Source organism: Pelophylax lessonae, assembly GCF_965119305.1.
Source record: "Pelophylax lessonae genome assembly, chromosome: 5".
Lineage (NCBI taxonomy): Eukaryota > Metazoa > Chordata > Amphibia > Anura > Ranidae > Pelophylax > Pelophylax lessonae.
In genome coordinates, this window is record NC_138772.1 from 314,098,133 (window position 1) to 314,124,837 (window position 26,705).

General features: G+C 42.8%; 1 protein-coding gene across 1 annotated transcript in view; it reads left to right on the plus strand.

Moving 5' to 3' along the window:
- Window positions 1–9,629: 9,629 nt before the first annotated feature.
- The window catches only part of TNFRSF11A (TNF receptor superfamily member 11a), a 131,725-nt gene continuing 114,649 nt past the window's right edge, over window positions 9,630–26,705 (plus strand). The window contains exon 1 of the mRNA XM_082259312.1: window positions 9,630–9,791. Within this exon, the coding sequence (XP_082115438.1) occupies window positions 9,717–9,791 (75 nt within the window). The 5' untranslated portion in view covers window positions 9,630–9,716. The remainder of the gene's footprint in view (window positions 9,792–26,705) is intronic.

Sequence of the window (26,705 nt, forward strand, 5' to 3'; positions counted from 1 at the left end):
TTTCTCTCTCCCAGCCCTCTTTCTCCCACCCTTTGTCTCTTACCCCAGCCTCGCTCTCTCCACAGCCCTCAATCTCCATCTCTGCAGCCTTAACTGCATAGAATGAATGGACAGGGATAGCTCTGTACAGAGTTTCCTGTCCATTCATAAACCGAAGCTTAGAAAACACAATTTACTATGCCTCAGTTATGAATGAACAGAGTCAGTGATTAATGATGGTACGGATCACTGACTCTATTCAAAAAGACAAGGAATGGGCTGCTAAATTTTCTGCTATATTTGCCGGCCCCTTCCCCGTCTATACTGACGGATCCCCCATAGCAGCCAAGGGGAGAGGGGAACCCAGAAGCGCTGTGGGGGATGAGGGGGGCCGGAGGAGAGCACAGGAGCCTGTTCACAGGCGGATAAGAGTTATACAGGGGGCTGCACGGGCTCCCTGGAGCATGGTGCCAGGTCGCAATTTTTGCACCTGCAACCCCTGTACGTATGCCCCTGCTATACATGTATGGCTAGCCTAACTGCTGTGTTGCAACTTTTTGCAGTTTCCTCTATGTGTTCTTATGCCTGTTTAGACTAGGTCAGAGAATCTGTAAGGAATGGAAAAGGTTGGTCATTGGCAAGGATTACATGTGCAGAATACTGGGTGCCTGCCCTTGTCTCTTTTCTAATTTAAACATTAAATTAAATAGACATTAACCTGTGTATATTACATAAAAGTGCAAAAATGCATAAAGGTAGAGAAAGAAGCTAAAACTTTTTGGGTGCTGAACCTTTCCGGAAGGAACTACCAAACATAATATTTAAAAGAATGTTACTTTTAATGTTTTACATTCAAACTTAGATTTTAAAATCACACCAAAGTAATGGGTATTGTTTGCCCATGTCTATGCACACCACCCCACCCCACCTAACCCCTCCCCACCTAACCTCACCCTTCCTCACCTGGCCCCATCTCACCTCACCCCATTATGTTTCATGCAACACTGAGTTACAAATATACAACAACAGGTATTAGCCTAATGTGTAACCAGTTATACTGATTAGATACTATTTTGACGAAGGGTGGGGGAGACAACTAAATGAGTTTTCCAGGAAAGCTTCTTCAGGATGTATAAAGGTGATAGGACATCAAGACTGTCAGCCATTGGGTGGTGAAGGTGGTTTATTGCAATATATGACTGGAAGAACAGAGGACCCAGGGCCACATCAACCAAAGGAGAGATGGTGGACACCAAAGAGTTCAGTAAAATGGGTTATCCAGTACTCAAAGCCGTCAATGAAATGTTCCCATATACTCCAAATGCAGCTACCAGAGCTCTTCTTTTGGATCACTTCATGGATATACCTCCCACAAGGGTAAACCTGACAAAAGTGGTGAAAGTGGAGGTAAACTTACCATTCATTTGTGCCTGTAGAGTTATTAAAATTTCTAAATCATTTTATTTGTAACAGGATTACAAATAGAAGTGATTTTTTGAAATAATAAACATATCATACTTGTGCAACAAAAAGTGTAGCGCTAACATCAGCAAATGGAACCATACATGATATAGTACATATAAAAAATGTTGAGTACAAAAAGTGACATGTGCAATAAAAAAATAATGAAAGAAAGTCCTTTAAAAAGTCAAATCAGCAAACACAAGACCCAGAGTGACCGTGACAGGTGGAAGGTGGATATCCCAAGGAGATGGTGAAGCTTGAATACACCCGTGAGGAATATATATAATTTGGCTGCTTACCAGAAGCATAGGCCCCCAATGTAATGGATGGGCCACACACGCTAACATATAAATCGGTGGTGATATCAATCCTTCAGGTACTAGGAGGTGGAGATATTCCTTAAGCACAAATTCTTGCAAATAGCTCCCAGATGGGATAAACCATCTTTGCGGTGGTGAAAAGAAAGAGGTTTGTCCCAGGATTTCCTCTTCCTCTCGTCAGGTATACCTGACCTGACAAAAGTGGTGAAAGTGGAGGTAAACTTACCATTCATTTGTGCCTGGAGAGTTATTAAAATTTCTAAATCATTTTATTTGTAACAGGATTACAAATAGAAGTGATTCTTTGAAATAATAAACATATCATACTTACCAGCTCTGTGTAATGGTTTTGCACAGAGCAGCCCTGACCCTCCTCTTCTGGGGTCCCCTAACTACGCTCCTGGCTCCTCCTCCCCAAGTGCCACCATATCAAGCCCCTTACTTTGGGGTCACTTGTGCAGGTTCACTCTGGAGCCACGCTCTTTGTGTCCATTGTCACATACAGCAATGGCTCAGCCCCGCTCCCACTCTCTTCTCAGTGGCGGTTATTGTCAGCAGGGACCAATGGCTCCCACTGCTACCTTGATCTCCAATGGGGAGAGAGAAAGGGAAGAGAGCCTCTGGTGGGAGGGGGGGGGGGGTACAGAACTGTTTATGTCTTTATAGCAACTTTATTCTTGTTGTCTGCTTTATTAGGCTGATCAGGTAGTTTTCATGCATTTGTTTTGTCCAGTGTATGTCAATGTTTGTAATATGCATTTTCTCTATATAATCACATGCTATTACAAAAAGAGAACCCAACCTGGTTTTAGCAGGCAACTGATTTCCCACAATACATAAAAAGCACATTTGCATGCATTTGGCTGCATTTTCCAAGAGTTCAGTTACATCTAATCAATGTTAACTGCACAGAAATAAGTCCAGACCTGTCTGAAAAAGTAGATTGCAACATAGGGAAATTGCACTGTATTAATCTTATGTGTAGGAACACATTCAAAAACATTACAAACAATAGTGGTTGCTAATGCGAAAACACCTGCAATCACTCACCCAGAGCTCTAATTAAGGGAATCTAAACGACTCTCCCCAAAATTGCTTTAGCATAAAATATTTTGTATAAGTAGCACTTACTATAAACAATTGATTATCCTGTAGTATAGATGTTATTTAACCCAATGTGCATCTAGGAACATGAGACCAATAACATTATAAAAGCGGATGTATTATCCTAATACACCATCCTTATTTCTCAGAAAACAAACATAATTTGCAAGGGTTAGCAGTCCAAAAGTTCACACAGCCGATGCTCTTCAAAGGTGTTTGAATTTCTGTCCTCAGCAACCACACGCAGTCGTGCAGGATACAACATGGAGTACTTGAGATTGCGGGTGCGCAATCGGCGTTTAACCTCGGTGAATTGGCTGCGCTGCTTTTGAACAGCTGCAGAGAAATCAGGGAATGCCATAACAGTGTGATTATCCATGGGAATGTTGCCCTTCTCCCGGGCCAGGCAAAGCACGGCATCCCTATCCCTGTAGTTGAGGAATCGGGCTATAAATACTCGCGGTGGGGCACCCTGGGGAGGTCTCTCAGCTGGCATCCTGTGGGCCCTTTCCACCACAAAAGCCTGGGAGAAGGTGGCGCGACCGTACGTAGTGACCAGCAGGTTCTCCAGGAAAGTGGCAGGGTCGGCGCCCTTCGACCCCTCAGGGAGACCAATAAAGCGTACATTATTCCGTCTTGCACGGTTTTCCAGGTCATCCTGCTTAAAGTACAATTGTGCAATGTCCCTAGAGGCTTGTTCCACCAACGTGCGGACCGGAGGGAGCTCATCCTCCACCACACCCAAACGGTCCTCCACCTCGGTCATCCGCCCCCTGAGTTTCTGCATGTCCTGGCGAATTAGCGAAATATCCACCTTAACCTCCTCGATTTTTGAGGTAAGGGTAGCCTGGCAGTGCGAGATAGCATCAAGTATCTTACCGCTGTCCGAGACCTGCGCGGCCGGATCCGGAGCGAGGGATGGGTCGCCGCCATCTTGGGCCTGCACGCCTTCTTCCTGGCGGCGGAATCGATCCAGCTTAGCGGCGGCATCGGACCGTTTCGGTGGCGGAGACATGGCGGCGAGGAGACTCGGTAAGTAGGCAGGCACAACAGAGCAAAGATTCTGAAGGTAGCGGGACACAGGATGGACAGAAACTGTTAAGGCCGGGAGAGAGGAGCTCACGCACGTCTGCTCACATGAAGCTTCAGGCCACGCCCCCCAAAGGTGTTTGAATTTCTATGAGTATAGATAATGTGCTCCTTCACCGTGCTCCCCCTTTAAGGCAATGAACACTCACCAGACCAAGGATTGCATGTGCCTTTGAATTTTTCCTCCAATCCACTCCACTTTCACTCCACCTAGCACCCTTGACTAGATTGGAACCCCTGCTCTCCGAGATTCACTTTTCCAGATGTACCTCCACAGCTTAATTTACACTTGCCTTCCTGTTGGCACTCATAGAGATTCAAACACCTTTGAAGAGCACCGGCTGTGTGAACTTTTGGACTGCTAACCATTGCAAATTATGTTTGTTTCTGAGAAATAAGGATGGTGTATCAAGATAATACATCAGCGCTGCTAATGTTATTGATTTCATGTTCCTAGATGCATAATTGGGTTAAATAACATCTATACTAAAGGACATTCTAAAACATTGCTTTTATCAATGAGTTACCAAAGTTTACAAAAAGGTTACTGAACAGTTGTACTCACTTGGCTGCAGATGTGCGGATGACTCGTAAGATAATGCAGTGGGTATATATGTCCATCTTATAAACCATTGTCCAGGTGCAGGGACCTGTTTCACTCAGAAAGTGGAAACTTACACAGGAATCTTGGCCGGTCTCAAAGTAAAATCTTTGCTCTCTTGCAGAGCTACAAGTGCTGCTATCCAAAATTTCCGGGTGTGCAGGATAACTGGTCCCCAGCTGTGAACCAATCACAGTATCATTATGGGACATATTAATGGCATAGTAGCCAGAGGGTGAAACCACAGCCTCAGAGTGCACATGCCACCTGCTAGAAAAGTAAATTTAAAGTTGATCTCTTGGCCGATGGAAGAGACATAAATTAATGTAGCTCTGTAATCATAAATACATCATTAACCACTTAAGCCCCGGAAGATTTTACCCCCATTCCGACCAGGGGGTATTTTGCGATTCGGCACTGCGTGACTTTAACAGACAATTGCGCGGTCGTGCGACGCTGTACCTAAACGAATTTGGCGTCCTTTTTTTCCCACAAACAGAGCTTTCTTTTGGTGGTATTTGATCACCTGTGCGATTTTTTGATCACGCGCTATAAACAAAAAAAGAGCGTCAATTTTGCAAAAATAGCAATATTTTTCACATTTTTTTATATGAAATTCCCCCAAAAAAAAATTTAAAAATCAAAATTTTTTTACTTTTTCGGCCAATTTGTTTTATGCTACCTATGTTTGGTAAAAAAAATCGCAAAAAGCGTATTTTGATTGGTTTGCGCAAAAGTTATCGCGTTTACTAACAAAGGGAAAGATTTCTGTCATTTTTGTTGTTTTTTTTTTTAACGTGTAATGGCGGCGATCTGCGATTTTTTTTTGCGGTACTGCGACATTGGGGCGGACAGATCGGACCCTTGACTGACATTTTTGACACTTTTGGGGTTACCAGTGACATTTCTACAGTAATCAGTGCTATATATATGCACTGTTACTGTAAAAATACACTGGTAGTGAAGGGGTTAACTTTATTTGGGAGGGAGGGGCTGTGTGTATCCCTAGGGGCGTGCTTTCTACTGTGATTGGCTGGGGCTTGAGCTGTATGGACACTGATCAACGGATCTACATACTAGATCCGAGAGATCAGTGTCTTAACAGCAAGGAGAATGACAGGTGGCTTGTTTACACAAGCTGCCTGACATTCTCCCTCTCCCCCGCCGATCGCCGAGTGACCGGCGGACATCGGGTCCGCCGGTCACACGCGCGGGGGGGTCCGTGACCACGCGGGAGCGGGAGCGCGCCTCCGGGGGCGCGCGCTCGCTCCCTAGACCCTCACAAGCTAGTGACGTAGCCCTACGTCACTTTGCCTGTGAGGGGCTGACTGCCGACGTAGATCGGCGTTAGGCAGTCGGCAAGTGGTTAAATATATTTCTTAAATGCAAGCAGTATAAGTACCTGAATTTCAAAGAGTGTACAAGTACACAGTACATATGGCGTTCCTAGGAGAAGTGCAGTCACTTGGTCTATTGGAACTTCCATTGTATCTGTAGACCATCAACAGGATAGAGGAAGGGATGAGGCGGATGGATGGCTGAACAGGAGAAGGGACCGAGATTGGAACCTCTGCAGCTCCTGCGTAAAATCTAGGTAGGATCACCTCAATGTAGAAGGAAACGAACAACAGGGCGCCGAGGTCAGTATCAAATAAAAATTACTTTTTTAAAATAAGCATAACACTTACATTGAAGTTAGCATGAAACAGCATGGGTAGGGAACACCTGAGACCAAGTAGCTGTGATCAGTGTGAGGCTGTAGGCATCACTGATCAAACAGAGACCGAGGAAGACCGGGAGTCAGCCAGCTCAAGATATAGATATTAGTGGTGGCTTTCTCACTTCCACAGAAGGATGACAGCTGTCAAAATACCTGGTGGATGTCAAGAGATGGGGTGCTGAGGTGTTCCCTATCTATGATGTTGTTTGCTAACTTAAATGTAAGTGTGCTGCTTATTTTAAAACAGCAATTTATATTTGATACTGACCTCAGTTCTTTTTCTAAGTATCTGAATTTTACTTGGTATTGGCCTCTTGCAGTCCCTGTACAGAAGAGCTGAAAGCTGGGAAGAAGATGCTGGTGAAAGACTTGCAGGTATTAGACCGTTGATGCAAAGGTAACTATTGTTTAACTTCTGCTTTAACCTCTACAGTATGGAAAGCGCCACTGCATGGGAGGATTTTTCTTTTCCCCAGAGTTCAGCTTGATGAATGAAAGGAAGAAGCAGCATGAGGAGCCAATCAGATAAGAGGAGAAAGCAGAGTGACAGAGAGTTGAGCTGATCACTGTGCTGCTTCTCCTTTCACTGTCCAGTTACAAGCTGGGGTGGGTTCAGGCTTGGAGAAAGTGGGTGGAATGATGCCAGCCATCAGATTAAAGCAGAGTTCCAGTCTTTTTTTTTTTTTTTAAGATAAAATTACCTCTGGTATAGTCATTGCTCGTTCTTTTACCCTTAGCTATCTTCAAGAGTTGCCACTGGTTTGTTATTGTGCTGCATTAAAAACTTACTGTTCACCTCCTCTGTACAGAGGGGTCATCTCAAGTGTGGGCATGTAAAGCCCTCTGGGTCTCTGTTCCGGGATTTGGTGCATGCTGGCTACTCATCATGCACCTCTTGATCTTGCACGTGTGCAGTGGGATAAAATCGCCACCACTGCATGTCAGCCGGGTTTCCATAGCGTCAGAGGAAGTTCTTACCCCGTTGCTATGGAAACAATACGAGCCGGCGATGCCCATTGACTCCTGGGATTGATGACACTCATCTCTCAGGAGCCAATGCAAAGCCGGTGTAACGTTAAAAAACCCTACCTCGTGAAAATTCCCTACCCTCGTCACTTCCTGTTGACATACGTCATGGAACAGCTGAGCAGCTTACCAGTGCGCATGCTCAGAGCTCCGGAGGGTAGGGAATTTTCACGGGTAGTGTTTTGTAACATTACACCGCATCAGCTGTTGCTGCGGGTACATTAAATCATCTCCGCTCCTACCCCTGTGACTTGCCTGATCTCGGATACTAAATGTAAAAGCGGCGGCGGGTGTGTGAAAATATAAGTCACGGAGATGTGGGCTCCGTGATTTATATTTTCATAGACCCGCCGCCGCTTTTACATTCATGAGCCGAGATCAGGGAAGTCACAGGGGTAGGAGCGGAGATGATTTAATGTACCCACGGCAACAGCTGATGCGGTGTAACGTTAAAAAACCCATACCCGTGAAAATTCCCTACCCTCCGGAGCTGTGAGCATGCGCAGTGGTAAGCTGCTCAGCTGTTCCATGACGTAGGTGCACCGGAAGTGACGAGGGTAGGGAATTTTCACGGGTAGGGTTTTTTCACGGAACACCGGAAATGACGTACCCCGCCGCGGGGACATACACAGGAAGAAGATAGGTATTCCTTTATAAATAAGGTAAATCAACAGAAAAAAAAAAAGGCAATACGTTTTTAGCCTGCACACAGGATCTGCATGGAGGCCATTGTGGAATGTGGGTGGAAATCCGCTTTAAGGAGATCTAGGAGCAGGGACATCTAGTTATGGAAGTCTCTGGATTGATGCTAAAAATGTAAGCACAAGCTGGAATTGTTACTTTTTACAAGGCTATCCATGTTTATCTTGTTATTTTTATGCTGTAACACCCTTTATTATAAGATTCTTCTATTTTAAAGGGTCGCTTTAAATAACTGCATGCATACTATGTATTGTAACTGTCTTTTACCTTGATTAAAGCTGTCTAAAATTCTGAAATGCTTAACAGTCTAGCATACATGAGGGCTGTGTCTCCTGGCTGTGTGCAGCCATGTAAGGGAGGAGCAGAGGGCTGGCTTCACATCTGGGAAGATAGCAAAGAATGTGGGAGCCACACACACTACTGTACAGAGAGGGAAGTAACAGAGCACAGACACAAGATAGAACCGAAAGTCCCTTCAGTACACACTTGGGACATTATCCAGTGACTGGCTGCATGAACGGTTCCTGGGAGAGAACAATACAAAAGGAGCACAACAAATGTTTGGATTTAGGAACAATGAATGCTGGGAATGACCAGTATACTGTTTCAGGACTGGAGTACATTCTGAGATTGCTGCAGAGGGAGATGGAATAATTGGGACTCCTGCATTCCAGTTACTGCAATTTACTAAGAAGTTTGTGAAAGTGGTGGGGACAGGCAGGGAGGTCATACAGGCTGGCGAGGAAAAGAGATTAAATACAGGGTCAGAGAGGTGATCAGGACACCACCAGGGTAGAGAGGTGAACAAAATACCTCCAGGACATAGAGGTGGAACCCAATACCTCCAGGACAGGTAAATAGATTACCTTGGGCGACAGATTACCTCCAGGACATAGGGGTGAACAGATTACCCTTAGGACAGAAAGGTGAACAGATTACCCTTAGGACAGAGAGGGGAACAGATTACCCTTAGGACAGAGAGGTGAACAGGTTACCCCCAGGACAGAAGGGGGAACAGATTCCCTCCAGGACAGAGAGCTGAACAGATTACCCTTAGGACAGAGAGTTGAACAGATTACCCTTAGGACAGAGAGGGGAACAGATTACCTCCAGGACAGAGAGGTGAACAGATTACCCTTAGGACAGAGAGGGGAACAGATTACCTCCAGGACAGAGAGGTGAACGGATTACCTCCAGGACACAGAGGTGAAGACAATATGCCCAAGGCAGAGAAGCGAACAGGATACCTTCAGGACAGATAGGTAAAGAGAATAACCAAAGGACGGTGAGGTTAACAGATTACCCCTAGGACAGAGAGGTGGACAGATTATCCTCCAGGACAGAGAGGTTAACAGATTATCCTCCAAGACAGAGAGGTGAACAGGTTACCTTCAGGACACATAGGTGAAGAGAACACTCCCAAGGCAGAGAAGTGAACTGGATACCTTCAGGACAGATAGGTATACAGAATACCTAAAGGACAGAGAGGTGAACAGATTACCTTCATGACAGAGGACTGAACAGAATACTTCCAAGACAGAGAGGTGAACAGATCACGTTCGGGACAGAGAAGTGAACAAACATCTTTCAGGAAAGAGAGGTGAACATATCTTCAGGACAGATTACTTCAAGGACTGAGTGGTGAACAGATTACCTCCAGGACAGAGAAGAGGCACTGCACACTAAAATCATCTGGCTTTTGTGGAGTAGCATGGAAGTCTTCATGATCAGATTATGGACTATTGGCGCACTTTACATCACTTTTTGGTGTTTTGGAGCAGAAACCGTAAGTCTCTTCTTTCTTTGCAAAATTCACTTGATATTGGAGAATGTCTATGTAGGATGCATAGATACAACCCCCCCCCCCTTCCCTCTGTGACTGTTACTCCCCCTCTCAGTTTGTAGCTCTCCCCCTGTCTTATCTCACTAAGTACTCAAGTTTAAAGTGATATTAAAGGTATTTTTTTATTTCTTAAAAATAACATACACCTTATACCTATACTAAGCTGCTCTAAGCAATAGTTTTGCAAAGAGCAGCCCTGATGCTCCATCTCTCAGGTCCTCCCCCAGCACTCCTGCCCCCCCCTCTACTCTGAGTGCCCCCATAGCAAGCTGCTTGCTAGGGGGGGGGGGCACTCATGTGGGGTTTTTACACTTTAATTACCATTGCTGTGTACATTTGTTTGTGTAGTTTTTTTTCTCTGGTTTCCCTCAGGGGTTGTCTTAACATTCGGTTAAAACTTTGGAGTCGATATACTAAATCTGCAGAGTGCAACACCAGATGCAGCTGTGCATGGCAGCCAATCAGCTTCTAACTTCAGCTTGTTCAGTTAAGCTTTGACAATAAAACCTAGAAGCTGATTGGTTTCCAAACAGAGCTTCACCAGATTTTGCACTCTCTAGTTTTAGTAAATTAATCCTTTGTGTATTAGTGCTGTTTGAACCTTCAAGCACCCCGAAAGCTTGTTCTGAATATTTGCATATTAGTGCAAATAAAAAAAGTATCACAGACAGTGCTCAATTGTTCTTTTAGGATGCCGAGAAAATAGATTGCTAGATAAACCTCACTAACTATGTAACTATATGAGGTTTAATGTTGATAAATGTAATGTTATGCACTTGGGGGCAAAGAATATACATGCATCATACCTGCTAGGGGGAGTAGAACTGGGGAAATCCAAAGCAGAGAAGGATCTGGGTGTTCTGGTAGATCCTAAGCTTAATAATAGCATGCAATGCCAAGCTGCGGTTTCCAAAGAGAGAACTTTAACCTTTTAAAGCAAAATCCTTTCTTGTATTAAAAGAGGCATGGACTCCAGAGAGAGAGATATAATTTTGCCCCTGTACAAATCATTAGTAAGACCTCATATGGAATATGCAGTTCAGTTTTGGGCACCAGTTCTCAAAAAGGATATCGGGGAACTGGAGAAAGTGCAGAGAAAGGCAACCAAACTGATAAGAGGCATGGAGGAGCTCAGCTATTAAAAAAGATTAGAGAAATTAAATTTATTCCCTTTTGAGAAGAGGAGATTAAGGGGGGGATATGATCAACATGTATAAATTCCTAAAGGGTCCATATAGTGAACTTGGTGTTGCGTTATTCACTTTGGGGTCATCACAGAGGACAAGGGGGCACTCTTTACGTCTAGAGTAAAAGAGATTTTGTCTCCAAATACGGAAAGGTTTTTTCACAGAAAATGTGGAATAGACTCCCTCCAGAGGTGGTTCTGGCCAGCTCACTAGATTGCTTTAAAAAAGGCCTGGATTCTTTCCTGGGTGTAAATAATATAACTGGGTACTAATATTTATAGGTAAAGTTGATCCAGGGAATATCCGATTGCCACTCGGGGGATCAGGAAGGAATTATTTTTCCCTGCTGTAGAAAATTGGATCATGCTTTGCTGGAGTTTTTCGCCTTCCTTTGGATCAACTGCGGGTATAGGATTGTGTTTATGGGGTTGTGTTTTCTTTACTGTTTTTGTTTTTTTTATTGGTTGAGCCAGATGGACTTGTGTCTATTTTCAACCTCACTAACTATGTAACTATATAAAGAATGTGGAGTTTATTTTAAAATATGAAAAATGAGGAAACTTTGTCTATAGAAACCAAATAGTTTATTATTCAAATAAAGGAAAATTACAATTGGTTGCTATGGCCAACAAGTGTACAGTTGCTCTTTATGTCATGAAACACCAATATACCAGATAGTAAAACATAGCGTCTGCTTGATTGTTATAGGTTAAGGCACCGCACTGCTCCTTTAAGTCCTACCAATCAGTCTTACTTAAAATATAAAGCAATATAGCACAAGGAGGAATCATGTTCACTAACCTATACCTAGTAATCGGATTTCATGTGTGTAAAGTTTAGTCGGAACTGGGGGGTAGGGTTTAGATGCCTTATTATAATACTGGCTATGGGTCCCATCTGCGGACATGCAGCCTCCCCCTACTGCCTCCTACTGGTTACACTGGAGGTCCTACAAAGAGTAAAATGTTTATGTTGGCTGGAGCATGTGAAGATCGTTTCTGATTGGTTGCAGTGGGTCGATGTGCTAAACCTCTCTGCCTCATTTAATAGGGGACTATAAATTGGACACACACATTGGTCTATGTGTTTGATAGAAAGTGGATGAGTATCGCATACACTGACGGGGTGTGTTCAGACAAGTAAGTGAGCTGAGTGAACGGAGATTCCCCTCATCTGCTGTCTACTGGCGTTTAGACACATGTTTTACAAGAAAGCTAAGGCTACGGAAACTCCCTACATCCTATCATTGTGTGCTAAGAATGAACAGGATCTAGCACTACAGCACTACAGTGTAAACCCTATTAGATTTATCACATAACTGACATGATTTTGTGGCTTGTAAAATCAAATATAATATTCTGAGTGTTGAGACATCACAAAATAAAAACTTTTATCTGAAGGATGGTGATGTCTGCAATCACAGCTGGATAACAGTAACGTTGTATGTGCCACGTGGATACATTTTTGGAAAGCCATCCATGTCCCCTTTGACCCATGACTTTCAGTCACAGCACCGAATTAAGATCTTATTTATTGCTTTAGATATAAAGTGCATCCGGAAAGTATTCCCAGTGCTTCACTTTTTCCACATTTCGTTATGTTACAGCCTTATTCCAAAATGGATTAAATTCATTATTGTCCTCAAAATTCTACAAACAATCACCCATAATGACAACGTGAAAGAAGTTTTAAAACAGTAAAAAAGTGGATTCTAGGATTTTACAAACACTAAACTAGAGCTTATTTTCGGGTTAGGTCTTTATATTGCAGCCCTCCCCGAAAATAACAGTTGGAACAAAAAAAGAATAGAATAGAAAAAAAACAATAGAATAGGATGGAATAGAAAGAATATAACCATTTTCCAAAATTCACATTTCAAATAGAATACATTTCTAATGGAATTAGAATCGATTCAAATTTTCAGAATTATAATCAATTCAAATTCGAATAAACAAAATGAATTCCGAAAACGAATTTAACTAAACAAATTTATGCAAATAACTAATCCAAACGAAACAAATTTTTTCATTTTGCACATGTCTAGCCCTGACTCCCACGCACATGCATTGGAGTGACATCATCGCAGCTCGTCCATTCATAGAGCCAGAGCCCGCAAAACCGGGACTGGGGGGAGATGGAAACCCTGTCAGCAGTGACATCAAGCCGTTGGAGGGCTTTGTTCTAAAATAAGAATTTCATATTGTGCTAGTAATGCGATGTGTACTAGCACATTATGCCATTGACTTGCTGGCGATTTTTTTCTTCCTAAAGGAGGCTTGTTTAGCTGTACATCTCCTATGGATCACAGGAGAGCAGTTCGTTCTACACACCTGTGACCCGTTTTCAGCAGACAGCAGGCTGAAGTCTGCTCTCTGACGTCACAGAAGACGGTGCAGGCACCGCAACATCCCGACAATGGAAGTCGGGATCCACCAGGTGCCTGGAACGACAACCAACTCAGCCTCTCAGCGCTCCAATGAGCGAGGAGGGGGAAGAGCAGAGAGCTGTGGACTGGCAGTCAACAACTCTCTGCTCAGGGAGGTGTCAGAACCGAGCGATCAGCGGTGTTTGAACACTCGCTCGCTTCTCAGTGCAGAGGGGCCGGGGGACCGATGCTGCATCCACCTAGGTAAGTATAAATGTAAAAAAAAGAAACCCAAACTTCTCTTTTAAATGCCAACGTTTACTACGGCTTTAAAGGGAAACTGGAGTCTAAACAATTTGCTAGGAGGCAGATTTTTTCTGGTGGGGAGACTTTGTATGTCTCTTCTGCCAAAAAAAAAAACCCTTTTCCTTTCCCTAGCAATTTTTTGACTACCTAGTGAGTCACAGACCTGGAGCAAGCACCTTCTAAACTCCCGTTATGCTTAGTGCAGTGTATATTCTTAGTCTTTGTATGCAGAAAATTGAACAGTGTTCTGGGATAATGTAACTCCAGAGTTCATGCATGGGAATTAGGTCATCAGTGGTCATCCACTGGCTGGAGAAAGAAGGTGCCAGATGTAAAAGAAGCAGCAGAGAAAATGGCAACATTGGCAACAGGGAGCGGGGATCTGTTAATCGCTGGAGGAGGTAAGTATGCCATGATTTGCAAGTATGCTGTGCATAATTGCAGAATTTTGCTAGTGCTCACTGAACAAACCATCTCTGCCTTAAATTGCACTTGTCATTAAAAACACATTTCACATGAACCAATATGGCAAATTTAAAAATCACTAAACAATGTTATACTTTTAACCTATCCTGCCCAGCCCCTGCCCGGCATCACTTTAACTAGGTCTTTATGCTGGGAAGGGGGTGGGCGGGTTGGAAGGACTGCCTGACCACTGTCATTGGCTATCACAGTGGTCACTTGATCAGGAGTCGGTCCCGCTGGCTCCCAATCATCAATAGAGACCAGGAGTGCACTCTCAGCACAGAAACATCGGCCATCCATGGATTCATATTTGCTGTGTGTGGGAGTTAAAGCTTGCCCTCTTTGCCGCTGCCCATAAGGCATTACGTAGGCGGCAAGAGGTCAAGTAACTAAGTACTGCTGTCTTGCTATGAAAGAAATAAAACACAGTTTTCTGTTTCCTGGCATCTCCACGACACCATAAGAGCCAGTATATGATGCCAATGAAATACGTCAAGAAAAAAAAATTACAGCAAGTATTGGTGATCAATTTTCCTGACACCTTCATGGCATTACATGAGTCAATGTATGAAGTCATGGAGATACAGTACATCTGGAACAAAAATTATGCTAAGAATTGGTAATCAGTTTTCCATTTTCCTAAAATCTCCATGGCATCACACTGGTGAGTGTATGATACCAATGAGATATATCAGGAAAGGAATACTTTAATGTGTATTGATAACCAATCTTCCACTTTCCTGACATCTTCATGGCATCATCTGGGTGAGTATGATACTAATGAGATATATCAGGAAAATATCCAATTGAAGCTTCTTTATAGAGCGTACTATACCCCTGTATTCTTGCACAAAATTGGTACATTGCCTTCTCCGCTATGCTCCAAGTGTACTGCTGCAGATGGCTCATTTTTCCATATGTTTTGGGAATGTCCCCCTATCCTTGCCTTTTGGTCGGAAGTCACTGCTTTTATTGCTGATATTTCTCAGTTATCCAATATTTGCAGCCCCCTTCGTTGCTTGCTGGGTTATGTGGATGACGAGGACGCCCCTGCTCGTACTAAATTGTTTCTCCGCTTGACATTCTTCTATGCTAGGAAGGCTATAGCTACTAGATGGAAATTTTCTGCTCCCCCTGACGTTCCATTATGGATTGCACTTATTAACCAGGCATTACCTCTGTATAAAATGACGTATGAGGCCAGAGGCTGCCCCAAGAAGTTCCGGAAAATTTGGTCTTTCTGGGTGGACTCTGACCGGACTGCCTCTTCGGTTTCTGACTCTACATAGCCGATGTTCATTACAGCCTCTGGGAGTTTTCTTTTGGCTGGGAGGGTTCTCTATTGATGTTACAGCTGACAGTTCTGTTTATTATTTATGCCATGGCTTTTGATGTAAAATGGAGTCTTGTATGTCTTTTTTGACTCCTACATTGACATGCTTTATTTTATTTTTCTGTTCTGTATTGTTTTGTTTGTTCAATAAAATACCTTTAAAAAAAAAAAGATATATCAGGAAAATAATATTTTGATGTGTGATGGAAAACAATCTTCCACTTTTCGGACATCTCCTGGGCATTCCAGGAGCCCTTGCATTAAGCCATGAAGTCAGTAAAGGAATATTATGATAAGTATTGGCCATCAATTTTCTTCTTTTCTGACATCTCCATGGGGTCACGCATGCACATGTACGATACTATTGAGATACATAATTAAAGGAAAATTTGGTGTGTATTGGTAATCAAATTTCCGTTTTTTTTACATCTCCATGGCATCACACAAGCCATGTATGATGCTATTGAGATACGTCAGGAAAGGAAGTACAGTAGGTCTTTGTAATTCATTTTCTGTCTTTCTTCCTGATTCAGGGGCTCAACTGAGAGGAAATCTTTCCAAAGGGAAGGGAATTCCCCTCTTGGACAGTTGTCCTTCTGTACTATCACATTCTGTGCAGCAGACAATGGTTACCAGGACAAACAGAGTGGGTGAATCTACCCATTATAGACACAGACAGCAATAAAAACTTTTACCCGTTCCCCACAATTTTGGCTTTAATCTTTTCAAGTTAACGGTAAGGGTACATGCTGGGGAAAGGTTCAATCTTACCCAAAGTACACTGTAGAAATAGGAAGAGATAGCCTGGCCACCGCACACCTCTTCCGGCCCGAGTGGGTAGCAGGTAAAATCAGTCTCAGCTCTATTGATCAAGGCCATGCCCCCAACATGTTTCTTCCTATTTCTACAGCGTTTAATGTTTAAAGTTTTAGAAAAGAAAAGTAATTGCCTGGCTGTGCTCATTGACTGCTACTGTTTATTGTCTTCCTTACAGTAAACCCCACAGATAAGTATACTAGTGTTTAAAAAGGAGAGGGAAGGAATCTAGCCCCCTTGTCCTATACAGGGGCTATTAGTAAATTTAGCTGTGCTAGGTGATAACTAACCTAGCTGATTTGTAGTCTTTGCGATCATTTGGGTTTTCTCCTAAGCCTGGTTTACCTGTGGTTCCTCTCTTCTGTCAATAGGTGGCATTGCAGTGAGCTGCAGTAAAGCTAAGTTATGAATATGCATATTTCTCTCAGGCAATCAGTAGGAGTTTCATGACCACTGAGCTTGCTGGGGGAGAGTATATATTTGGAGAAAGTCAGGTGATATTGGTCTTTCCACCTAAACCTTGGTCAGGTGTGGATGTGGGAGGAACAGCTGCGTTGAATTTGACCTGGAGTCTAAGGCCTGGCCATGTTCTTGAGGCTGTCAGAGAAAGCCTGTTTATTGCCTGGAGGCACAAGGGAGGCTCTGCCAGAGAGAGTCAGGTTGTTGTCTGGAGGCATGAGGAAAGAAATTGAGTTCAGAGGTTTCATAAGTCAGGGACTGTGGAGAGGCTGGGAAAGCTTCAAGGGGAACTCATCCAAGGGAACCCTGCACGGTGTTGTGAGTTTTTGGTTGCTATTGGAGACAGTGTGCAAAACAAAAAACCAATGCACTACCAAGTAAGAGGCAATCACTAAAAATAATATGAACTGTGTATAAAGAACTGGATATAGCCGCCTATCCTTGTAGTGCCACCACATAAGAAATGAATAAAGGAATATGAAGCGGTGCTATATTAATAATATAATAGTGAAATAGAGGAATAGTGAAACAATATTTAGAATTACATAATATTAATCCTGAGCTTCAAAACATATAACATGCATCTAAAAACAATTATATGATGAAAAAAGTGCATGTGCAAACAAACAAACCATCAATAAGTGTTACACATCATCCAATAAGAATATAAATATATCAAAGTCCCAAAATATATATATCATGTGAGATGTTCAAAAAAAACAGTGTAAAAAAACGTGTCCAAGATACACTGTGCAATGGTGATAAGTGAACAACAAAAAGTCTGTTGATTCAAAAATAATGTGATCCAAACAGTGATAAATGTGTCCTTTTCCCCACAACCGATCTCCAACACTGAGTGCAATGGCCGCTCACCTTAGGAGGAATGATATTGCATTTTTATGGGGGTCAAACGTTGGCTGAAGAGGATCACTCCATATATAGTCAAATGCAGCTCATACAAAATAAAATGAGGATCTCCATAGTGTAATATGTAAAATAAGGCTTTAATGTAAACAATAGTCACTTACAATTAAGTAGCAGATGTAGCCTAAGAAGCAAACCTAGGGGTCCCAGGAAAATAGCAGCTAGAAAATCGGAACTAAAAAAACGCAGCTCATACAAAATAAAATGAGGATTTCCATAGTGTACAGTATTATGTAAAGTAAGGCTTTAATGTAAACAATAGTAACTTACAATTAAGTAGGAGACATCAGATGTTGCAGAGGAACCAAACTGAGGGGTCCCAGGAAGATAGCAGCTGGAAAACCTGAAATTCCAGTCACCTCCCGACAGGTTGTGTCAAAATCACGCCCTTGAGAAAGTCACGTGATTGTGACGCAACGCATCGGGAGGAATCAGGTGACTGGACGTTCAGGTTTTCCAGCTGCTATCTTCCTGGGACCCCTCAGTTTGGTTCCTAGGCTACATTTGCCGTCTCCTACTTAATTGTAAGTGACTATTGTTTACATTAAAGCCTTATTTTACATATTACAGTATGGAGATCCTCATTTTATTTTGTATGAGCTGCGTTTTGACTATATATGGAGTGATTCTCTTCAGCCAACGTTTGAACCCCATAAAAATGCAATATCATTCCTCCTAAGGTGAGCGGCCATTGCACTCAGTGTTGGAGATTGATTGTGGGGAAAAGGACACATTTATCACTGTTTGGATCACATATTTTTTAAATGAACAGACTTTTCGTCGTTCACTTATCACCATTTTACAGTGTATCCTGGACACGTTTTTTTACACTGTTTTTTGAACATAAATATTGGCTCATTTCTTGTATACCGTGCCCCTGACTTGCTACTCATCACTCTCCGCTGTTGTTAGTCATTCATGAATGCATGGCTGGGGATTTGCTCAATTTGGTTGTTTTCGATCTGATACTCGGTAGATTTGGCCGAGTTATCTAGTGGGTACATCCAATTGAGCTTCTTTGTGCCCCTTCTCCTTTGTTTGTTTCACCTTGATTATGGTGGACTGTGATCCATTCAAGATCATTATGGTTTATACATTGATGCATTTAGGCAGCTGCAGCTGATCCATGCGTATGTTTCTTTTTCTCGTTTTTAACCACGTGGTCACTTGCTATAGTGGTGAGGTGGAAGGTTTCTATTTAATTTCACTGAAACTGTATGTCTTATTTTTCGACTCAATACATTTTGGAATTTTTAATGATATATTTCAGTTTCTGTGGTTCCTTTTGTTGACCTATTTTTATTATCCATACCCCTGTGACTCATATATATGGCGCTTTTGGGCTACTCTTTTCCTTAGTGGTCCATTTCATTTTGTGTGCAGGCTTAAGGCCCTTGTTTTGTATTGCTGTCTACCTGGCTGGATTTTGTTTTTTTGGAGTCTGCTAATCTGTCTGCCTACTGTCCCGAGGGTGTCTTGTGCCCTAACCCTCTCTCCCTAAATTTTTTGTTGTTGTGAGCAATCAGTTTATTTTAAAAGTGACTGCTGCCCATCTTTTCTGCAACCATACTCGCCCACCATGCCTACAAAACAGCACCCTGAGGTGAAATGTCAGCTCTCCCTGACCCCGGGGGTCTGGGGGGCTACAGGAATTAAAGAAAAAACTTTGTGCACTCATTCATTAAAGTACTAAAACCTCCGAACAAGCCAACATCATTGTTGATCTGAAACATTGTAGTGAAATCTGACGTTACTATTATACTGCGTTTAGTGTTTTTTTTTTTCAAGCACTTTTCTACTGCATCATTATCAGGGTGGTGAACATATGTTGGATAATTTTTACGTATCTATTATTATAATCAGGGCTTTATTTACTTTTCCATTGAAAAGGGATAGAACTTCTGGTAGACTTTATTTTGACCGCATACAACTTTGCCAACAATATAACCGCTGTAAGAGTTCAGATTTGATTAGTGATGAATCATTAACTGGATTTATTAGCTTTTCTTATGCTTGCTATTTATTTTACATTTAAAGCAATACTGTAGTAGAGTTCTGTACTGTGTCAGCCATTGATCAAGAAATCACTTTGAAGAACATCCCTTAGCATTTCTAGCCATGGCCATCTAGAGTAAGGGTAGATGATTCATGCAGCATTTACTTCCTGGAATCCATCTGCCCTTAGCTCAAGAATACAAACAGAAGGGTGTGCGTAGCTGAGAAAACCCTCCTCGAAATGAAAGGAAAAAAAATGCCCATAAAGACTCCAAGGATGTATGACATAATTTTGGGCTAAGCTAGAAACCAGAAAGCAACTGAAGTACAAACAAAAAAAGGTTAAAACAATTAAAATATAGTATACCTTTCTATGTATTTATTAAAGCTAGCAACGTATGGATTAAAAATAGGTAATGTTGATTGAGAATGTAAAGTTCCGCTTTAAATACTTTATATCCACATATGAGAACAACCTTCCTGTAGTACAATGACCAGATTTGTGCTAGCACCGCATAATCATTCACTGGGAAGATGAGTGTTTTACTGTTTCTCCTCCCCAACTTCTCCAGGCCCCTAATGCAGCTGAGGGCAGAGGTTATGTGATCACTTATTAAAAAAGAAAAAAAAAAGAGTATCTTTAACCACTTGCCGACCACCCTTTATCAGATTTACTGCTACCGGACAGCCATTCTGTGCAGATTCCCATATATATACGCGATTCCGCACGTCTGGGTAGGGGGTGCACTGCTTCTGCTGTGATTAGTCACAGCAAATGCCGATCAGCAGGTATAGGCCAATGGGTGTCTCCTCGCCGGCACAGGAAACAGGCTGGATGGAGCTCTGCATACTGTATGTACACAATGCAGAGCTCTGTCCTGTCTGCAGGGATGTGCTGGATTTTGTTTCCCTGCAAAGCAAGTGAGGTAAGGTAAGTAAGGTGTGATGGCCAGTGGGCAGATTCAGATGGGGGGCCCTGGGGAATGTTGGGGGTCAGGCCCAGGTCTAAGACTGTGTAAGGGGCCCCATCATTTCTGATGGCTTCCCTAGCTGCGAGCGCTGACCCATATGTTCTTGTGTGTGTGTGTGTGGGGGGGGGGGGGGGGGGTGTTCACTGTAGTAACATTGCATATTTAGGACATTGAGCTCCTCATAAGCCCCTCAGTCTTTTTTTTATGCTGGGGGCTGATCGAAAAAAGACGACCAGGCTTTAGGGCTTATGCACACAGAAGTATTTGCAGGCGTATGGCCATACAGCATGTAGAAGCCCCAGCTGCTAAATAATTCTGCCCATGAAGATTATTTACAAAATACGTTGTACATCAGTATATGTATATATATATATGCCAGCACTTGCATTTACGCACGCATATAGGCGCATTCCCCCTATAGGTGTATGTGTGTGTACACACAATTACTGACATTTCCATGTGCATACCTGTGTACAGTGTATTTTATAATTCATTTCTATTGACAGAATTATGCAGCAGCATGTACTCTTAGGTGTCGCAAAGGCATATTTTATGCTGTATGGCCATACACCTGCAAATTTGTCTGTGTGCATGAGCTGTCAAATATTTTCTTGGCTTCAGACACCTGTACAGGGCAACAGGAGAATGGAGAAAGGGTGAGTATACGGATGTTAAAGTGATTGTAAATGATCACCTGGTGAAACAACCCATTCGGTTTAAAATGGAAATGAAATGCAAAACATTTTGTATAGATATAAAAAAACATTATAAATACCTTTTTTTTTTTCTTTTCTTTTTTTTAGAAATGATCACATTCCCCCTGTTCTCAGCTGCATAGGAGATGGGGGGGGGGGGGGAAGCAGCACACTGAGCTTCCCAGTGAATAGATATGCAGTGGTGGCATGTCAGGACAAATCTGATCATTGGAGGAGAGCACACTGAGTTCCCAGCATAGCTAGAGAACTGACCACGTTGTGTTCTCCTGCTTAGTTGTAATGTTCTGGTACCTTTGGGTACCCTAATTACTCTTTCATAAGTGTATGCGCCCCACCATTCTCTTTTGGTAAGGTGCGCATACACCTTTAAGACTGATGCTGTCATCACTGAGCGCCGGACTGGATGGCTATTTAGATCGCCGGCTCTCACTCACATGTGTTCGTTCAAACTGCTTTGTGCCTTGATGCTAACCTGTCTTGAAGCTCTCATGCTTGCAAGCATACCTCGCTGTCGGAACCACGCTGCGCTGATCCCTGTATCCCGCTACCGGATCATCCGCTCTTGCCGAACCTCTCCTCTGCTACATTGCTATTAGTGATAAGTACCCCACAGGGGAAACCTCTATAACTTTCATACTAAAGCTTACACTATCTAGCTCTGCATACTAAGGACTATTACTACATCTGCATTATCTAAGATTGCTAGCTCTTGAGCCTACTACCACCTGTTCTTGCACTGGGTTGATCTCTCTTGTATGTCCACCTGCTACTCTGTCATCTGCTACCATACATGATTGCTAAACCTATCTGCATCCCATCTGCTACTATCTTACTTTCAAGAACATTTCCTTTCAAGTGTCTGTCATCTACCATCTTTACCCAACCTGTCTCTTCAGCCTATCATCACTGTGTTACTATATACATAAGTCACTCTAGGAAACATCTTATTGAGTGTGTGTATTTACTTGCTGAATTGAGATCATCCACACATGATGAGTCATTGGGAGTTGGGATTGGTGTCTCAGCGTTTCTCTACATGACTACTGAAGTGAAATATTTCTGCAGCTGAAAATCCACATCATACATAAAACGCAGGAGCGTTACAGATTGAACGAACCTCAAATAGATTCAGCAGAAATAACCACTCAGATGACACAATTAAAACAGCAAGTAACTGCGTTAATACACGCACTTGCTGAATTAAAAGAAGACAATCAGGCTCTGTCGCAGCAGGTAATTAGACTGACACAACTTACCACTGCTCAGTCCCCTGAACCCAAAATAAATCCTCCTTTGTTATTTACAGGCGATCGCAAAAAATTTCGCGAATTTAAAAACGCATGTGAGTTACTTTTCTTGCTAAAACCCCGTACCTACCTTACTGATCACATTAAGGTTTGTACTATTATTTCTTACCTAACAGGCGATCCTCGGGCCTGGGCAGACTCTCTTTTTGAGAAAAGCGATCAGCTTCTCAACTCCTATGCCTTGTTCCCTGCAGAACTCACTAGCCTATATGATGATCCCAATAGGCAGAGTACTGCCGATCTTCAATTAAGATCCTTGAAACAAGGTGGGAGACCTGTAGAAGACTTTGTCGCAGAATTCAAGAGATGGACCCTTGATTCAGAATGGAATGATGCATCTCTGAAAACCCAATTTAGGCTTGGCCTATCAGAGGCCGTTAAAGACGAGCTCGCCCGAGCGGATCTGCCAAAAACCCTGGATGCATTGATACAACTCAGTATCACCATAGATAGAAGACTACGAGAAAGAAAGGCTGAGAAAATGGGAATGCCATTATCCAGTTCTTCTCGGATTTCGGCCGTTGACCCCGTTCCTATGAAGGTAGGAACCATACGCCCACCTCTATCAATTATGGAAAGAGCCAGAAGACGATCTGGTAATCTCTGCTTGTACTGTGCATCCCCGGATCACAAGATAAACGTCTGTCCCCTAGTCTACAAAAAGAAGGGTGAGTGTTCACATGTCCTCCTAGGGGGATTGACAACTTCAATCACTAACCCTTATCTTTCTGTTTGCTTAACATTACAGTGGGACCAGAACAGGATTACTACTAAGGCCATGATTGACACAGGATCTTGTGGAAATTATACTGACATACGTTTTGCTGCTTTAAATAAAGTTCCTATTATTTCTAAACTTAAACCTGTCTCAGTGAGTCTTATTAACGGTGTTCCTTTATCCTCTGGTCCGATCACTGATCAGACACAGGCACTCCTAGTCACTACTAACGGGTCTCATATGGAGACCACTACCTTCGATCTAATACCTTCACCCCACTTTCCTATTGTTTTGGGACTTCCCTGGTTGCACACACATCAACCAACCATAGATTGGAAGGAACGGACCCTGACCTTCCTCTCTTGCTATTGCGAGGGTACGTGTAACCTCCCGTCTTTCGGGAAGATCCTGTCTGTGGTGACAGATGAGATTGCACCACTATGTTATCAGGATCTCTCTGAGGTTTTTCTTGAGAAAAATGCTCAAGCACTACCTCCCCATCGAGACTATGATTGTAGCATTGATCTACTCCCAAATAGCAAATTGCCGTTCCATCATGTTTATCCTCTTTCACAGGATGAACTTTCCCATCTCAAAGACTATTTGGATGTGAATTTGGAAAAAGGCTTTATTAGACCTTCCACTTCTTCCACAGCAGCAGGACTCTTTTTTGTCCGCAATAAGGACTCAAGTCTCAGGCCTATCATCGACTATAGGCAATTGAATGCTATTACAATAAAAGATCGCTATCCTCTACCGCTTATCCCTGAGCTCATTGAGCAGGTGCGTGGAGCTACCTATTTTTCAAAATTGGACCTGAAAGGAGCATACAATCTCATTCGAATCCGTGATGGACACGAGAGGAAGACTGCATTCAGAACCAGATACGGATTGTTCGAATATCTTGTAATGCCATTCGGGCTATGCAACGCCCCTGCAGTTTTTCAACGATTTATAAACGATATTTTCAGAGACTTACTAGATGTCTGTGTTATGGTATATCTGGACGATATACTTATATATTCACGATCCCTGTCTGAACACATAAGACATGTAAGACTAGTATTATCGAGATTGCTTGCACACAACCTTTATGTGAAACTGAAAAAATGCTTGTTTCATAAAGAAGAGGTACTGTTTCTAGGCTACATCATATCCAAAACAGGAATCGAGATGGACATGAGTAAGATATCCTGCATTCAGGATTGGCCTACACCAACCACACGCAAGGCGCTACAGCGATTCCTTGGATTTTCGAATTTCTACAGGAAGTTCATTAGAAACTTCTCTGCCATTGTGAGACCCCTCACACAGCTCACTAGCATTAAAAAACCATTCAAATGGTCAGATGAAGCAAATAAAGCTTTTCACATGTTAAAGACAAGGTTTACTCCTGCTCCCATACTACGCCATCCAGACCCATCCCTCCAATACATTCTGGAAGTAGATGCGTCAAACCTGGCAGTAGGAGCAATACTCTCCCAACGACCAACTCACACTTCACCACTTCATCCAGTCGCCTTTTTTTCTAAATCCCTAAGCAGTCCCGAGATAAATTACCCCGTGGGTGAAAAGGAACTGCTTGCTATAAAATTGGCTCTGGAGAATTGGCGACATCTACTCGAAGGCACCCAATTACCAATACTTATATACACGGACCATAAAAATCTCCAATATCTTCAGACTAACAAAACTCTCTCGCACCGACAGGTACGATGGTCACTATTCTTTCTAAGGTTTAACTTCCTAGTGACCTACACACCTGCAGATAAGAACAAAAAGGCGGATGCACTATCACGACTAACTGAAGAAAACTACTTCGAAATCCCTTCCGTTCCTATAATACCTCACAAACGCATTATTGGAGTTGTCCGTTCCTTGAAGGAAGAGGTTTTGCATGGTATAAGTTTGGATTCACCCCCACCACAACTAAATACTGATGCAGAAGGCTTCCTCTACTACAACGACAAACTTTACATACCACCTACCATACGCACCAAGATCTTGGAATTATCGCATGATGTGCCTATGGCAGGACATATGGGTATGACAAAGACTCTTAATCTGTTTACCAGGCAATTCTGGTGGCCTGACATGAAAACATCTATACAAAAATTCGTCTCTTCATGCAATGTCTATGCCAGGTCCAAAATTGACACTACGAGACCATCCGGTCTACTATGCAGTCTACCAATACCCCAAACTCCATGGGAAGTTGTGTCCTTGGACTTTATAGTGGAATTGCCTCCTTCCAAAGGATTTAATACCATCTTAGTGTCAGTGGACCATCTGACAAAAATGGCACATTTCATTGCTATTCGCAGACTACCTTCGTCCAAACAAACGGCAGAACTCCTGATGAAACATGTCTTTAAGTTACATGGTATCCCAAAAACTCTTCTGTCTGACCGTGGATCACAATTTATTTCCAAGTTCTGGCAAGAACTATGTCACATACTACGGATCGAGCGGAAGCTCACTTCTCCTTACCATCCGCAGACCAACGGACAGACTGAAAGAGTCAACCAATGCATTGAGCAATATTTACGTTGTTACACTTCTTACCAACAGGATGATTGGGTGGATCTTCTCCCTCTGGCAGAATTTGCCTACAACAACGCAACCCACAGTACGACCAAGCAGAGCCCGTTCTACTTGAACTATGGGTTTCGTCCCTCTATTCTTCCACCACGCATCCTTCCTTCAAATAACCCAGTAGCTTCAGACTATCTTACCCAAATAAAGGACTCTCTGGGTTTGCTTAATACTACCATTGCACACGCTCATAGTCAACAAAAGAAGTACTATGATCTTCGCAGAAGACCTTCTCCTCAGTACGCTATCGGGGACCTCGTTTGGCTCTCAACAAAAAATTTAAGACTGAAAATCCCTAGCAAAAAGCTTGGACCTCTGTTCTTGGGACCTTTCCCAATCAAGAAACTTATTGGAAAAGCTGCAGTACAGCTTACATTGCCAATAGACCTCAAAATACATCCCATTTTCCATGTGTCGCTACTGAAGCCCCATGTTCCTGACCAAGGAATAAGGCCTACTATCCCACCTCCTCCTCCTGTACAAGTTGAAGGTGGAGAAGAATATGAGATAAAAGAGATTCTGGATTCTCGTATCCACAGAGGAAGACTTCAGTACTTGGTTCGATGGAAGAACTATGGGCCCCAAGACGACACCTGGCTAAACACCTCTGACATACATGCCTCTAGATTAATCCGCAATTTTCATGCGAAGTACCCAGACAAACCAGCTCCAGAGGCCTTCAGGAGCCGGCCTTAAGGGG